General features: G+C 35.6%; 2 protein-coding genes across 2 annotated transcripts; one reads left to right on the top strand and one right to left on the bottom strand.

The window, feature by feature from the left end:
• On the bottom strand, positions 1,129-1,557 carry LOC109842107 (3-hydroxy-3-methylglutaryl-coenzyme A reductase-like). The gene has a single exon (XM_020411019.1). The coding sequence runs from the start codon at positions 1,555-1,557 to the stop codon at positions 1,129-1,131; it is 429 nt and encodes a 142-aa protein (XP_020266608.1).
• On the top strand, positions 5,472-12,408 carry LOC109839990 (aldo-keto reductase family 4 member C9-like). The gene is made up of 7 exons (XM_020408465.1): positions 5,472-5,679; positions 6,779-6,829; positions 8,477-8,553; positions 8,634-8,721; positions 8,891-9,163; positions 9,776-10,024; positions 12,139-12,408. Exons 1-7 carry the CDS (start codon positions 5,569-5,571, stop codon positions 12,220-12,222), a joined length of 933 nt encoding a protein of 310 aa, XP_020264054.1. The 5' UTR covers positions 5,472-5,568; the 3' UTR covers positions 12,223-12,408.

Genomic DNA, 16,868 nt, shown 5'->3' on the forward strand with positions numbered 1-16,868 from the left:
GCGATGAAGTGCCTCCCTCGAATGCTCGCGTCGAGTTTGCTCTCCGTTGACGATCCGACGTTTTGATTCACTAGAACGATGTCTTCTCCTCACGATTTGACATTGTGGAGAACTTGCGTGGCAAGTTTTAGAACTCTGAACGAGTTTATAAGAACTCTATAAAGAGTTGATTTGAACCGGAAATCGGTTAATAAGCCAAGGCCAGAAGGAAGCTCCGGTGGTCGATCTCCAGATCCGAGAATGCTCCAAAGATCCTCTCTTTGCTGCCAAGCTCCAGCGTCAATCCGAGCCAAGAAGTTTCAACCCTTAACTCAGTTGAGTTTACTTGTTTTTATAGGGGATTAAGGGGGTGTAACCGCCCCTTAAATCACTCCTAAGTGGGGTGTAACCGCCCCCAAATCGTGGAAAATAGTTTTAGAACCGTTCAGCTCATGTTGAATGAGTCAAACAACGCCCAAGTTGGCGTTCAGGACCCTAACTTCACGTTTTAGACTGGAGACGCGGAGTTGGGAACCCGCTGGATGTTGAAAAACACGAGGGCCGCCCGCGTTTGGTTTGCTGAGGATTGGAAACGCGGGGGTCGCCTGTGTTTCGAGAATTGAAACGCGGGGGTCGCCTGCGTTTCACGAATTGAAACGTGGGGGTAGCCTGCGTTTCAAGAATTGGAACGCGGAGATGACTTCCGCGTTTAGAAGGGGCTAGTTGACTTATAGCCTCTTCTGTAGAGCGTTGTAAAGACCATTGTTGAATGATCTTCGCCTTGGCTGCTCGAAAATACGAGAGTTGTCAGATTGTAACTCCCGATGTTGATTGTGAAGACTGTTAAACTAGAGCTTTCATCGGTTGTTGTGAAGGTCGTCAGATTGTAACCTTCATTAATCTACGTGAAAGTCTTCAAATTACAGCCTTCTGGAAGTCGTCAGATTGTAACTTCCATCATCGGTGTTTGATGGGGATCAACTATCTATTTTGATTTTTTAGACAGCCTACACATATTTACATGATAACCATAATACATTTTACATACAATTGTAATAAATTACACCAAAATTGATTACTAAATAGACACAATAAATTTCATTATATTTTGATCTAAGTACAACCAAACCACAAAAACACATAGTATAATCAACTGAACAATGAAACATGATACGTGACTCCCCAATGGGCTTGCACCCTAAGCATAAACCTCACCATCAGGGCCCTCATCATTCCGTCCCTAAGCACAACACTTTGGGCCCCACCTGACTCCCCGATAGCCTTACACCTTCTGTTCATGCTCGCAACCAAACACCCCTCGGCCATGGCCATCGGCACGTAGTAAGTCCTCCCATCTAAAAACAGCGGGTCCGCGATGCCAACGGGCAATGCGACAAACCCAACCGGCATCTCGCAACACTGGTTGAGGATGGAGGCGTAATCGAACCCATCAAGAGGTAGGTCGTTGAGATTTCTGCCGGTGATTCTCCTTAAGGTCTCGCGTCGAACATCTGCAATGCGTTTGCAGTCTCCCAATTTGGACTCTAATGAATAAGATGGGGTTGTACCCATGACCATGGATTCGATAATCCCTTCGTCTTCGACGAGGATTGTTGAAATGTTGTCGTTGGGTTTCTCACCGGTGGCGGTAGCGTCGAACAGGAGAAATTTACAACCAAGAAGAAAAAAAGAAGGAAATAATGCATCTTTTTTGTGGGGAACGACATAATAAATATGTAAACGTTACCTGTAGAACAAAAAACATGGCCAAAAGCAAAATGTGATAGAATGAAAGAGAAAATTTAACGTCATACAAAAAAGAAAAAAATTTAGAAGGAAGAGGAAAACATAGGGACAGAGGGATAAAAGTACCTGTATCTTGAGGAAATTGAAATCTTCTTGTTTACTCAAACCTTCAACTGAGAAGAGGAAGAAGAAGTGAAATGGGTCTCAGAAGAAGTAAGATGAACATAGTGTTTCAGAAGACTAAGAGGCTAAAGAAGTGAAGAAGAAGAAAGAAAGAAACAAAGGAAAAGCCCAAAAACTAAGAGGCTGGCTAAAGAAGTGAAGAAGAAGAAAGAAAGAAACAAAGGAAAAGCCCAAAAACTAAGAGGCTAAAGAAGTGAAGAAGAAGAAGAAGAAGAAAGAAGAAGCAGGAAAAGCCCAAAAACTAAGAGGCTAAAGAAGTGAAGAAGAAGAAGAAGAAGAAAGAAGAAGAAGAAACGAAATGGGTTAAGGGCAATTTTGGGTTTTGAACAAATGTTTGTCACTGTGCTGTGTTGGAAAGCTAAATAAGAGCTGAAATACAAGTGAGTGTTGTATTGGGGGCTTTGTCACCCAAAAAATAATACGGGGGGCTGGCCACATCATCTTTTTTTTTGGGCCTTGACACATTTCCCCCTAAATGTAAGCATATACAAGTGTTTTAAATTCAGTCAAAATGCTACAAAATTAGGATGGAAAAGCGAAAATAAATAATAGTTTAAGCATTTTATTTAAAAATACATTGTTACCTAACCAATTAGAATAAAAATATAACACATTAAAACAAAATACAGCAACCTAAACTGTATACTAAACTGAAATTACAAAGTTACTCCAAAAATAATTGTTCTAATATATTGAGTCTGAAGTAATTTTAGAAGTATGCGAGCTTAAAAATAGGTGGGTAAAACTTCAAGTTTATGTGAAAAAACTCTCTTTGTAAAATGGTGGATTTAAGAAATAAATAGGTGTAAGATACTTGGTTTATAGGTAGAAAAGTGCAAACTCTACTCAACTTTACAATATAGTATATAGAATATATAATGTAATTAAGCGATGGTCTTAAGGGTTATTTTGAAAGTGGTTGAATTTAAAAACAAATATGGGTAAAGCTTTGGGTTTATAGGTAAAAAATACTTTTGTTTAATTGTATTGGATTAAAAATGTTTCGACGGTAATCCAAAATAAAAAATTTTGAAAGTGGGTCTAGGACTAATTCAGTTAAAGTATTGCAGGTGCGAGACTTATTTTAGAAGCATGGACGGTGGACCGGTGGATTTAAAAAAAAGGAAAACTATATTAAGGTCCTAAAAGTAATATCTTCATATGTTACAACCCTTTATTTTTTTTCCTATATGGTTCAACCCCAAGAAGTGTGACATCTTGTGTGGCAGCCTCTTTTTGCAATTATTACCCTCCAACTCAACATAGAGAGGATAAAAGGTACAAAACCTCAAAATGTCCTTATCTCTTTCATGTTAGGTCTATTTAGAACTAACATGAACTCTTATTAGAACTAACATGAACTCCAATAAGAACTAACACGAACTTTTATTAGAACTAATTTAATTTCTTTTAAGTCTAATTTAAATCATGTTATGTCTAATTTAACTTATTTTAAGTCTAATTTAATTGGACTTAACATGAAATTAGACTTAAAAAAATAAATTAGACTTACCATGATTTAAATTAGACTTAAAAAGAATTTAACATGATTGAAATTAGACTTAAAATTTCGTGTTAGGTCTACTAAAAGTTCATGTTAAGTCTGATTTCATGTTAGGTCTAATATAAATTTGTGTTTAAGTCTAATTTCATGTTAGGTCTAATAAAAGTTCGTGTTAGTTCTAATAAAAAAAATTCGTGTTAAGTCTAATTTTATGTTAGGTCTAATAAAAATTCGTGTTAGGTCTAATTTTATGTTAGGTCTAATAAAAGTTCGTGTTAGGTCTAATAAAAGTCTGTGTTAGGTCTAATTGGAGTTCATGTTAGTTCTATTTCGTGTTCGTGTTAGTTCTAACTTATGTTAGTTCTAATTCATGTTAGTTCTATTTCGTGTTCGTGTTAGTTCTAATTCATGAATTAGAACTAACACGAACTGAGTTAGAATTAACACGAACTGAGTTAGAACTAACACGAACACGAAATAAAACTAACATGAACATCAATTAGACCTAACATGAGTTAGAACTAACACGAATACGAAATAGAACTAATATGAACTCCAATTAGACCTAACATAAACTTTTATTAGACCTAACACGAACTTTTATTAGACCTAATATGAAATCATGTTATGTCTAATTCAACTTGTTTTAAGTCTATTTTAATTGGACTTAACATGAAATTAGACTTAAAAAAAGTTGAATTAGACTTAACATGATTTAAATTAGACTTAAAAGAAATTTAACATAATTAAAATTAGACTTAAAATTTCGTGTTAGGTCTAATAAAAGTTCGTGCTAAGTCTAATTACATGTTAGGTCTAATAAAAATTCGTATTAAGTCTATTTTCATGTTAGGTCTAATAAAAGTTCGTGTTAGGTCTAATAAAAGTTCGTGTTAAGTCTAATTGGAGTTCATGTTAGTTCTATTTCGTGTTCGTGTTAGTTCTACCTCATGTTAGGTTTAATTGGTGTTCATGTTAGTTCTATTTCATGTTCATGTTAGTTTTAACTTAGTTCGTGGTAATTCTAATTCATGAATTAGAACTAACACAACCTGAGTTAGTTCTAACATGAATTAGAACTAACATGAGTTAGAACTAACACGAACACGAAGTAGACCTAACATAAACTCCAATTAGACATAACAGGAACTTTTATTAGAACTAACTTAATTCGTGTTAGTTCTAACTCAGTTCGTGTTAGTTCTAATTCATGAATTAAAACTAACACGAACTGAGTTAGAAGTAACACAAACGCGAAATAGAACTAACATGAGTTAGAGCTAACACGAACACGAAATAGAACTAACATGAACTCCAATTAGACCTAACACGAACTTTTATTAGACCTAACATGAAATTAGACCTAACACAAACTTTTATTAGATCTAACACGAACTTTTATTAGACCTAACATAAAATTAGACTTAACACGGACTTTTATTAGAACTAACACGAACTTTTATTAGACCTAACATGAAATTATACTTAACACGAATTTTTATTAGACCTAACATGAAATTAGACTTAACACGAATTTTTTTAGACCTAACACGAAATTTTAAGTCTAATTTTAATCATGTTAAATTTTGTTTAAGTCTAATTTAAATCATGTTAAGTCTAATTCAATCTTTAAGTCTAATTTTATATTAAGTCCAATTAAATTAGACTTAAAATAAGTTGAATTAGACATAACATGATTTAAATTAGACTTAAAAAGAATTAAATTAGTTCTAATAAAAGTTCACGTTAGTTCTAATTGGAGTTCATGTTAGTTCTAATAAGAGTTCATGTTAGTTCTAATTAGACCTAACATGAAAGAGATAATGGTATTTTGGGGTTTTGTACTTTTTATGCTCTCTCTATATTTAGTTGGTTGGTAATAATTGCTAAAAGAGGACTGTAGCACAAAATATCACACTTCTTGGGATTGAACTACGTGGGGGAAAAGTGAAGGGCCTGTAACACATTGAGATATTGTTTTTTGGGCGTTGATATAATTTTCCCAAAAAAAATGTAACTAAAACTTTCTTTAATTATAAAATTTTCACAAGCGTGAAGACCGATGCTCCCTCATTTTGCTCTTTATAGTCTCTTTTTAACCCAGTTTAAATCTTTCAATTTTTTTCTTGTCAATTGTCTTTGTTTGTTGACCTGAAATGGCTCGATCCTTCACCCTCAACACGGGTGCAGTTATTCCTTCGCTGGGTCTTGGCACGTGGAAGGCCGAGCCCGGAGTAGTTGGAGATGCCGTAATCGCTGCTGTCAAGGTCTTAATCCCATCTTTCCTCTTTGCTAATCAATTTCTTTAAAAAAATTATTTTTTGAATAAGGGGTTACTTTTTTTCAAGTTAATTCAAACTTCAACTTGGGTGGCTTACTTGATGTATGATCTTTTAGAAAACCCAATCTTCGAATTTCTCGTCAGCTTGCAATTTGCGTGAAGCTAGAGAAGAAAATGTAGGAAATAGTTAGAATATATGTTAATTACATCAGGAAGAAAATATCCCATTGAATAATTTATGGGTTTTCTTCAATCTTCTCCATGGCGTGTAGAAGAAGCTTATTGAAGCAAGTTAAAAATTTGGCAATTTTCTTTTTGTTTATCGTTGATCTTTAAGCTTGCTTGGGAGTTCTCACCAGTCAAAGAGTTGTTGGGGTGTTCAATTAAGAAAAGAGAAAGTTTAGCATCTATTCATTGTTGGGCTATTGAGGATTCTCTTTAGCATTTTGTAAGAGTTGGTGTTTTGCCTAAAATGATGATAATTGGAAAGTTAATATTTTACCAAAAATATGAAGATTAAAATTGAGAAGTAATTTGTTAAAAAAGTAAAAGAAAAATAAATTATTAAAATTTAAAACTTTAAAAAAAATAAATTTAAATTTTTTATCAATTTATTAAGGGGAAAACAAGTTGCATATGTAAAGGTACAAGCACATCCGTACAACTGCAACGGCAAGTTGTAAGACTTAAAAATTGAACCGAACATGCAACTAAAATTGTATGCATGAATAGTTGCAATAGTTCAGTTGCATGCAAGTGACACTCACATTGTAACTATAGTTGCAATCTACTAAACACTCCCTTAGAGGAGAGAAAAAAAAGGGGAGTGCTTTCGAGCCCTAATTAAGGTGGTAAAGAGTAAAATGTCCTGCAGTCCAGAAGTGAATTCTGAGGAAACTCTATGAAATAACCACTAATCTTAGTCTTATCGGGTTACATTATATATTGTTCATATTTTGAAGCTTTCATGAACATGTTTATCCTTTTGTGTAGTTAAAAAGTTCAACAGGATGTTTGAACCCACAAAAGACTTGTTGACTACATTTTCTCCTCTTTAAAATCGGCAATGTCTGGCGTTGTTGCAGGCTGGATATAGACACATTGATTGTGCTCCGGTATACATGAATGAGAAAGAGGTACACTTACTGAATCTTAGTTTTTTTATATTGTTAATTGAATAGTGAAACTCTAAATTAAGTGATTTTTTTTATATTATTAATTGGATGTTATAATACCTGTAAGCAGTTGGTTGACAATTTTCTTATGTCTGAATTAGTGTCTCTTGTGTACACTGTTGTACCTGAACAGTTAAACACTCGGTGACTTCACATATTAATAGGCGCTAAATGAACCATGAACTGTAGCTTGAGTAAATGCTTACTCGCTTAGGTGTCTATTGATGTTGGTCGTTGAATCCAACGTGTACTGTCATCTTGTGGAATTAATCTGCATATATTAAAAATTTTGAACCTTGTGGCCAGGCTGCTGCAAAGCTTTGAGTAATCTGGCTGCCTTGTGAATTTCTACAGGTATTTTTTATTGATAATTTGATAGAAATGCAATGCTGGATGTTGTATGTGCAGTATAATCCCAAACAACTTCACAATATGCCTGTGTAGCTATAATATTAGTATGTGCTAGAAAATGTTGATAAATGATAGGTATTTATTAAATAGCCGTGCTTGTTTGTATTTTATACTTTAATGGGTACGCTACATTATTCTTCACCTCTAAGAATTTTGGATGTCTTTTCTCACCAGGCCCTATGTTTTATATCATCTGGTCCAATCATTCATGATAGGCTTAATTGCACTTAAATACCCTATAGTTTTCCCTACTTTGCACTCAAATCATTCATGATCGGCTTAATTGCACTTGTTTTTTGCCGCACTTATATACCCTAAACTTTTTAAAATTTGCCCTTAAATACCCTCAATTATGCAAATGCGTGAATTTCCACCTGGAAATTCTCGTGAGAGACTCACATGCTAGTGTTGGAACTTTTTAACCCTTAATTTTTGTTAAAATTGTTGTTAAATCTATTATAGTTCTATTTTTCATCTGCCATATTTCTATTTTCAAATAGAATTTTGATAGTTTTAACAATAAATTTAACAAATATTAAGAGAAAATGTTTTAAAGATTTGAGGGTATATATGTGCAAAGTAGGGGGAACTATAGTGTATTTAAGTGAAATTAAGCCTTCATAATATTATTATAAGAACAAATTTTCACTGTAGACCCAAACGGAATTTTAATTATCAAAATCGACCGATTTTTTTTTAATTACCAAAATCGACCCGTTTTATGCCACGTAGGCTTAATCCAGTTTCCTAATTAGTCGGGGTTGCCAACCCCGACTGTTTAGGAGTTGTTAAACCCCGATTAGAAGCCTTAAAACCCGGTTTAACAACTCCTAAACAGTCGGGGTTGGCAACCCCGACTAATTAGGAAACTGGATTACGCCTACGTGGCATAAAACGGGTCGATTTTGGTAATTAAAAAAAAAATCGGTCGATTTTGATAATAAAAAATTGGTTTGGGTCTATAGTGAAAATTTGTTCATTATTATAATTTGGGCATCGATAAAAGGTGCCTATGGCAGTATATCATGATTTGAAACAGATAAAGGTATGATCTGCTCGCTGTTAATCAGTTGCGAGCAAATCCTCCAGAACATCAATCCTTTTTTGACTTGAAATTCGAAAACGCATCATATGTACTCTGTGTTAAGGATTAATATTTTAAATAATCAGTGTAATCATACTTTCTGTTAATTTCAGATCGGCGTGGCCTTGAAGAAGCTGTTTGATGAGGGAGTTGTGAAGCGTGAAGACGTTTTCATCACTTCAAAACTATGGCATGCTTTTCTATTTTCTACATGAGTGCAAATCGTTTTTCTTGAAGATTCTTTTACAAATGCAAAGGTGATTTTTGCAGGTCAGGTCACCATGCTCCTGAAGACGTGCCAGCTGCATTAAATTTAACTTTAAGCGACTTGCAGCTTGATTACGTGGATCTGTACCTTGTGAGTTTTAAACGCTTGGATGTGTTATTTTCATATTATAACATTTACACTTAATTTCCATCTCATGAGGCATTTCCCTTGTAAATTGTGGGTCATGAGCTTTTTATTCTCTGAATTATTACCATCGACCCTCCTTTATATTGCTTACTATGCTGCAAATTTCTTGAAGATCCACTCACCTTTCCGACTTAAGAAGGGATACGACACGAAACCTGAAAACTTCATCCAACCTGATGTACCTTCTACATGGAAAGCCTTGGAAAATTTATACGATTCAGGTAAAGCTCGTGCCATCGGCGTGAGCAACTTTTCTACCAAGAAATTGGAGGATTTGCTCGCTGTTGCACGGGTGACCCCTGCTGTTAACCAGGTGGAATGCCACCCTTGTTGGCAGCAGCAAAAGCTGAGAGCATTTTGTGAACTCAAGAGTGTTCATTTCTCTGTAAGTTGCCCATGATACAAGTTGTATTTTCTTCTTTCTTTTTTTTTCGATATTTCGCCAAATCTTCCATATTTTCAAATTAGTCCCCCTAGTTAACAGTTGCTTGAAATGGAGGAATTATTCAGTTATCTTTAATATTAATTTTGGGGTCCAAGACCAATTATATCCTCAAGCATTCAAACCCAAACTAAACCATAACTTAAAACCCAGTATTCTACATACCCAACCCCACGCCACCACGTTAAAAAAAAACCCAAACCCATTTAAAAAAATTTCTCCCTACCTGATCTCTCCTTCCTCTAAACCATGAAACCAATGGACTAGCTCTTCTATGAATGAGTGAGTTGAGTGAGGGAGAGGATTTACTTCATAAGGATAATTTGGTAATTACTTGTCCCAATCTGACTACTAAACCAACCGTGTTTAACAATTTAGATGGTAAATGTAATCTAGGGCCTAACTTCAAAACTCTTTAAGATAGGGAGGGCTAATTTCGTAATATGAATCTTTGGAGGAAGAATTTTAGAATATCAAGATTTAGGTGACTAATAGCCAAAAAAACCCGTTTTTTCATGTTTATTTGATTTCAGTTTCCTGTTTGGATTTATGTAGGGTTACTCTCCACTGGGATCACCTGGTACAGAACGGATTAACGATAATATTCTTAAAATCCCAATTGTAAATATGGTAGCAGAGACGTTGGGTAAATCTCCAGCACAGGTTGCTCTACGTTGGGGGATTCAAATGGGCCACAGTGTACTTCCTAAGAGCACAAATGAGGCAAGGATAAAGGAGAACTTAGACATATTTGATTGGTGCATTCCAGAAGAGCTTTTCGCCAAATTTTCTGAAATCGAACAGGCAAGTTCCTAATCACTGAAAATCTAATTGAAAACCGTTAGAATATAAAACTATAACCATTAACTCTTATCATAACCTCGTAGTTTTGATGTAGTGATGGGTACTTTTAACATGATATCAGAGCAACTCGAGTTCAAATTTTAACAACTATGAGAATGTCTCAGAAAAGCCCTCTCAACTATCTTAGTTTGAGAAAATCCCCAATTTGGGCATATTATAGAGAACTGACCTCAACTTTAAAACTTTGCCCCCCCCACCCCACCAAAAAAAAAATTTGGGGTGTCTCACAAATATCACCTGATCCTTCACACTTTTCTCACCAAACTCTCATGATGTTGTTATTTTAAAACGTAAATAACTAAAATACCATTTCAGAAATCAACTCATTGTTGTTATAAAGAAACCCCCAACCTATAGAAAAAGACCCCGACTAATTTATAATACCTTTTCCCTTTCTTTCTATCATCCCGTAGAAAATCAGCGTAGTTTTTTTTTATAAATGAGGGGTATTTTAATCTTGTCTCATCCAGCTACTTATCATGTGACATGTTAGACTTAGCGGTGTTAGTTTTCAGGGGATTAAGTTAAAAAAGTTCAAAGGGATTTTCTCGAATGTTCGAAGGTGAGGGGTTACTAACTAACTACTATATGTTCAAACTTGAGAGAGAGTTTCTCCAATTAAAATAATCGAGGATGGCTTTCCTGAGACACCCCCATAGTTGAGGGGGATTAAGTGAGAAAATTTCAGAGAGGTTTTCTTGAAATTTCAAAGTTAAGAGGGCTTATTTGTAATATGTTCAAACTTGAGGGGGGTATCTGTAATATGCTCAAACTTGAAGAGGTTTTTTAGCAAAGGAAAATATTTTTTTGGGGGTGATGGGGGGGATGAGGGTGCAAGACTTTTGAGCATCTCTCATAGTGGGGGCGGGGAGGGCGGGGGGCGGGGGTCTTCTTAACTTATTAATATATTTTCGGCATTTTAAAAGAAAATATATATCATAACATGTCTCGAGGTTTTAACCCATAAAAGGCCCCTCAATCTGAATTGAATATAAAAGTATGATTCTCAACCCTCATCACAATGTTGGGGTTTTGGTGTAACAGAAGAGACTTTAAGAAGAACTGACACATGTTTTTTTAGTGAGAAGAAAAAGTAAATTTCTCTTGGTAGAGGGTTTTCTTGTTTAGGATGATTAGGTAACTTGCTTTTGATTAGTTAGTGAGATACTAATAACCATTCAGGAGTATGCATGTCTAATAAATGGGTTAATTGCTAATAGACATTTGTAGTTTGCGAATAGACCCTCTATAGTTCCATTTGTGTGAATAAAACCCACTGTAGTAGTAGCCAAGTGTGAATACACCCTCTTAGTGAACTTTTTCAACTCTTTTAAAGGAAAAAAAATATAACAATTGGGAGTCTATCCTCACAAATAGAACTATAGGGGGCTATCTATCTTCTCAAAACATTTTCAACGAGTTTAAGAGTCAAAAAATTCACTTAGGTGATTTATTAGCACAAATGGAACTATCGTGGATCTATTAGCGATCGGGTGATGCCATAGGGGTTCTATTCATGACTTACCCTTGATAAATTCTATGCAGTGAGTAATTAGTAGCCATTAAAGTGATTGATTAGACACGTTTGTATTATAGACTTAAACCATATGTGTATATGTAGTAGGTGTCGTATGTATGTTGTTTGAATATAAAAGTAAACCCTCAACCCTTCACTATAACTTCAAAGTTTCGATATAGTGGCAAGATGTTTTGACATGGTAATAGGGCAACCCTGGTTCAAGTCCCATCGGCCACAAATTTGAAGTGAATTTTAAGCATTGCAGCTTAAAATTATAACCCACAACCCTCAATCCTCTTTGTTGTCTAAGACTCTATATATAACTTACGTGCAAGGCAAAATTTTTGTATGTAAAAGAAATACACAGAAGTTATTCAAGTTATTTGCTAAGTAAGTTTCATTAATGTTAGAGAAGCTCGGCAAGTTTTCCATCTTCATGTCCTTAGCCGAGTATGAGGACTGGTCACATTTAGAGCATGATGAGATTCAATTTACCTTTAAAATTTCTTATAAGATACCCTTGTGATAAATGCAGGCAAGATTGTTTAAAGGCGATTTATTTGTTGACCCTCAAAGCTTTTACAAGAGTATTGAGGAACTCTGGGATGGTGAACTTTGAGCAAATACTGTTTGAATCTGAATAAATATTGATGCTTTCTTGAGGGCATTACATGACCCAGCTTTTATTTCTCTACCGTATAAGGTCATGATCTGTAAACCAATAATGTTCAATTTAACTAACTTCTATTGCAGTCAAGTGTGAGTTTAAATTTTGTATTTATCAAATATATTTCATTCCAGTTTATTTGTCTTGTTGTCGATCATCTCATTTTGAGCTCATCTGATCACAACATTTGGTCTCGATCTTTATACTGTTGTTGTTATGTTCTCATTGCATCAGAATTTGCAGCCAAGACTTGTGATTTCTAGTTACCTAGCTCCTTTTGCTATGGATGGTCATCTATTTGAAAGAGTGATGAACTCTTCAAACTGGCAAGTTGATCAATAATGAACATTTCAGAAGAGACACGTGCGGACTGCTTGTAGCTGATACAGGACTTAATTGTTATGTACTCATGTGTGTAAGATTTATGGCTAGACAACTTGCTTATTAGAATGTTCACCCTCAAGAAGAGGAGATGGATAAATCTCTTGGGGTACTTACAAGAGAGATGAAAACGAATGATGGTTTCATAAGTAAATAATAACAAATAGGTTGGTACTTATGCTATCCAAACAAATTGTTTGAGCCCCCCCGTAACTTCTTTTGTGTTGTCAGGTACTAAAAATTCACTTCGTTCCCTCTTTCTCCACTCAACATAATACATGTAATGGTTATTGATCCGTTACTTTAATAACGCATGAGAGAGATGTCTACCTGGCAACCTGGCAACAGAGACCTTAAGGATTAGAGTATCGATTCAATGTTGTCACTTTTGGTGAACCATTTGATTCAATGGATGAGGAATGGATCTCCGTGTTAATGCTTATTGGTACCATTTAATGCAATATCTAAATATGGAAACATGAAATTTGGGTGTAGGACAGATACGGATACAAATGACAGTACTCTCGATGCGGGTTATCGTAGGCTCATGCATCGTATATATTCGAAAGTGTTCATGCAGGCAATTCTAATAAGAAGGCATAGTCTCCATTACCAGGATCGTAGGTGTTGTGCGCGTCGCAGAAGCGTGACAACCAAACGGGCGTGCTTTGAGAACCAAATCAAACAAACGTCGAAATAAAGGCCAAACAAATCAAAACAACGGTACAAATCCAAACACAATAGTTTTACGTGGTTCGGCAATTGCCTACGTCCACAGGGCAAGAAGGGGATGAGGTTTTCACTAATAGAGAAAGAGTACAAACTGAGATTACAAATCACTCGAAGGAACAAACTAATCTCACCAACAAGCTCTTAATCTCTCCAAACAAAACCCTAAACAAATAGCTCAGAAAATACCTCTTTTCTGTGCTCCAAATATCCCCAATTTTTCTTCTCCTCATTCTCTCTTCCAATTGTTCCATATATATAGAAATCCTAAAATCATAAACATACTAGGAATTCTAAACCAAAACCAAATCAAATTAGGAATCCTAATAACCTATTACCAAAATAGATTAGGAATTCTAATAACCTCATGTTATCAAAATGGACTAGGAATCCTAATAACCTCATGTTACCAAAATAGATTAGGAATTCCCTATCCAATAATTCTCGACCTCGGCGAAGTTTTCCCAAAACTGAGCCGTGTCGACCAAACCAAATGTCTCACTTGTTACGTCCAGTACGTCACGACAACGGACTCATGACAACGGACTCCATCCACACAAGTCGAGACCCAAACGGGAGTGCGAACACTCACCCAAATGTCGATATCTACTCACCAAATCTGCTACATCAAAACTGACTGCCTACGTATCCTCTTGTCCAAGGAATCAAGCCTTCACGTAGTTCACCCAAATGGCCTCCAAAGGCCCTCAAACAAATAGAAAAGTCTGCAACTCTTCCCCAATATCGCCAACGGATCTGCAACTAATAGCGGCCCCAAACTGATACAAATCAAACACCTCCATCTGAGGTGAACCAATGGCCGTATCCAAATCATCTGCATTCAAATCAACACGATTCCCAATCTGTGTCACATCAGCTGGAATCCCAAATGATGCAGTATGATCTGGAGTTTTCTCCTAATGTGGAGTAGCATCACTCTCCACCCGCTGCGATGTCCTAAAGATCTGATCACCACTCTCTACCTGCCAAGAGTCAAACGTGACATACCTACTCAGAACAAAGTCAGAAACCAATACCTGATAATCAAACACGCCTCTGAATCTCAAATGTGCTATCGGATCAAATCTCACATCCACGATGTGACTGAGTGCTGGGTAGCCAAACATTCGATGCAACCCAAAATCTGAAGCAGCTCCACCAGATCCCATATCTATACATACAGCAGTTGGCAACCTGTACATGAGACGGCCCAAACATGTCGTAGCCTGCACACCAATGCCAATGCTCGACATCAAACGCCGATCCTCCTCCAGAAAGGAACAGCTACCCAAATCTTCCATCTCGCCTTGTCGGCTCAAAGTTTCCACACCAATGAAGTGTCTCAAACTGCCATGAGCTCGGCACAAATACAGTAGGTCCCTCTTGTACCTCCTTCTACAACCAGAATGAAGTACCTTCACCTTACTCCCAATACACTTCTTCAACTGTTGTTGACTACTAGGACTTCAAAACCAACGGGATTTGGTTGCAACCCATAAATACCTAGTATAATCCCCAACATAGGAAACCAAAATATCAATTTACCTTCCAACGATGGCTCCTTGGAAGGCCCCTAAATGCCTGAATGAACACCAAATAGAAGACCCTTCAATCATCAAATAGAAGTGCCAAACTCCAACTCGGTCTCCTTGCTCATACCAACGTGCTCAAAAGGACTTCAATATGCAGGTCAAGGGCACTTCTTAATAATCCAATGCACCGTATCAATAAACAAATAACCCAACCTCAAATCCTTCTATCTCGGCCAACTATCTCAAAGCACCAACAAATGAAGAATAGATCCAAACTGATAAATGATAGAATTTTACCTCCAAATGAAACCCTAACAAGAGTCTCCAAACGATCTCACCCCGCACGATGGCAATGAGATCCACAAATAGGAAAAATCTCACCTTTATCTCTAAACGAAACCCTCGAAGAGCCTCCAAAGCGATCTACTCCTCCAAATAGCCCAAGCGCCAACAAACCAATGCGGAATAAACGAAGAATGGATCCAAACTAAAAAAGATAGAGTCTTTACCAAAAAGATCCCACATTTCTCACCAAACGAAACCCTAGCCGAACTTCCAAATTGATCTACTCCTCCAACCAAGACAAAACCCTAGATCTGAAATCTGGAGCTCTGATACCAATTGTTGTGCGCGTCGCGGAAGCGTGACAACCAAACGGGCGTGCTTCGAGAACCAAATCAAACAAACGTCGAGATAAAGGCCAAACAAATCAAAACAACGGTACAAATCTAAACACAATAGTTTTACGTGGTTCGGCAATTACCTACGTCCACGGGGCAAGAAGGAGATGAGGTTTTCACTAATAGAGAAAGAGTACAAACTGAGATTACAAATCACTCGAAGGAACAAACTAATCTCACCAACAAGCTCTTAATCTCTCCAAACAAAACCCTAAACAAATAGCTCAGAAAATACCTCTTTTCTGTGCTCCAAATATCCCCAATTTTTCTTCTCCACCAATTTTCTCTATTAAAGAATAAATGAAATCACAAGGCAAGAAATATGAATTAATAAAATCAAGAAATAAAACTAAGAATGAAAAGAAAATTTAAGAAAGTCAAGATGGAGGATTCAAAAGAGGTAAGAAATCTAGAATATAATCCACTAACCAATTTCAATTACAAAATATAAACTATTCTCTTTTTATCATATTTCAACTTAGATTTATTAAGCATAGATTATCAAACCATTTAAGGAAAGTGTAACCTATCAAATTATCATCTAAGCTAAAATTACTATTCATGATAAGAACAACAACATGATAATAATCCTAGAATTCATAAGCATAACCTATCAAACCATTTAAGATAAGCATAGATTATCAAATTCTTCTTCTACCGATTAGTTCTCTAGTTGATTATCCTAACATGAACATTTTAAGTACAAGAGAATAATTCATACAATATAAAAGAAATTAGACTAGTTTCATACAATTCTAAGATTCCTACAAGAATTAAATTCACATCTTAAGAAATAAAAACAAGAAAAAGAAGACTAATTACAAAATTAAAAAGAAAAGAAAAATCTAAACTATGAACAAGAAATAAATCTAATTCCAAAGAAAATAAAAATCTAAACTACAAAATAAATTGCAGAAATTAAATGCAAGAAAAATAAATCTACTCTACAAATTAAAGTGCAAAAAGAAAATAAAAAAGACAAGAAAGTAAATCTACACTACAAGCATGAATTTAAATCTAACTAATAAGCAATAATAAAGAAATTACTAAAAAGAAATAAAAGAGAAAAGAAATGCAAACCTTCAAATTGCTCTTCATCTCCATCCTCATCATTCAACAAGAAGAGAAAGAACAAATTTAAAAAAGAAAAATTATTATTATTAAATTACAACTAAAGTTATAATTTTTGGAAGGCCTTCTCAATTAAGAGTAGCTCTCCTCTCCAAAAGGAGCTCCAAAAGGAGTTTACAAAATTTTCACCCCTCTAACCCCTCAC

The sequence above is a fragment of the Asparagus officinalis genome, chromosome 5 (assembly GCF_001876935.1).
Source record: "Asparagus officinalis chromosome 5, Aspof.V1, whole genome shotgun sequence".
Lineage (NCBI taxonomy): Eukaryota > Viridiplantae > Streptophyta > Magnoliopsida > Asparagales > Asparagaceae > Asparagus > Asparagus officinalis.

What these genes read in the sequence shown, in the direction of transcription:
- LOC109842107 (XM_020411019.1), bottom strand. Translation starts at nt 1,557, where the DNA reads ATGGTCATGGGTACAACCCCATCTTATTCATTAGAGTCCAAATTGGGA.
- LOC109839990 (XM_020408465.1), top strand. Translation starts at nt 5,569, where the DNA reads ATGGCTCGATCCTTCACCCTCAACACGGGTGCAGTTATTCCTTCGCTG. An exon ending in TATACATGAATGAGAAAGAG is followed by an intron (nt 6,830 to 8,476) that starts GTACACTTACTG and finishes TGTTAATTTCAG; the next exon opens with ATCGGCGTGGCCTTGAAGAA. An exon ending in TCAAGAGTGTTCATTTCTCT is followed by an intron (nt 9,164 to 9,775) that starts GTAAGTTGCCCA and finishes GGATTTATGTAG; the next exon opens with GGTTACTCTCCACTGGGATC.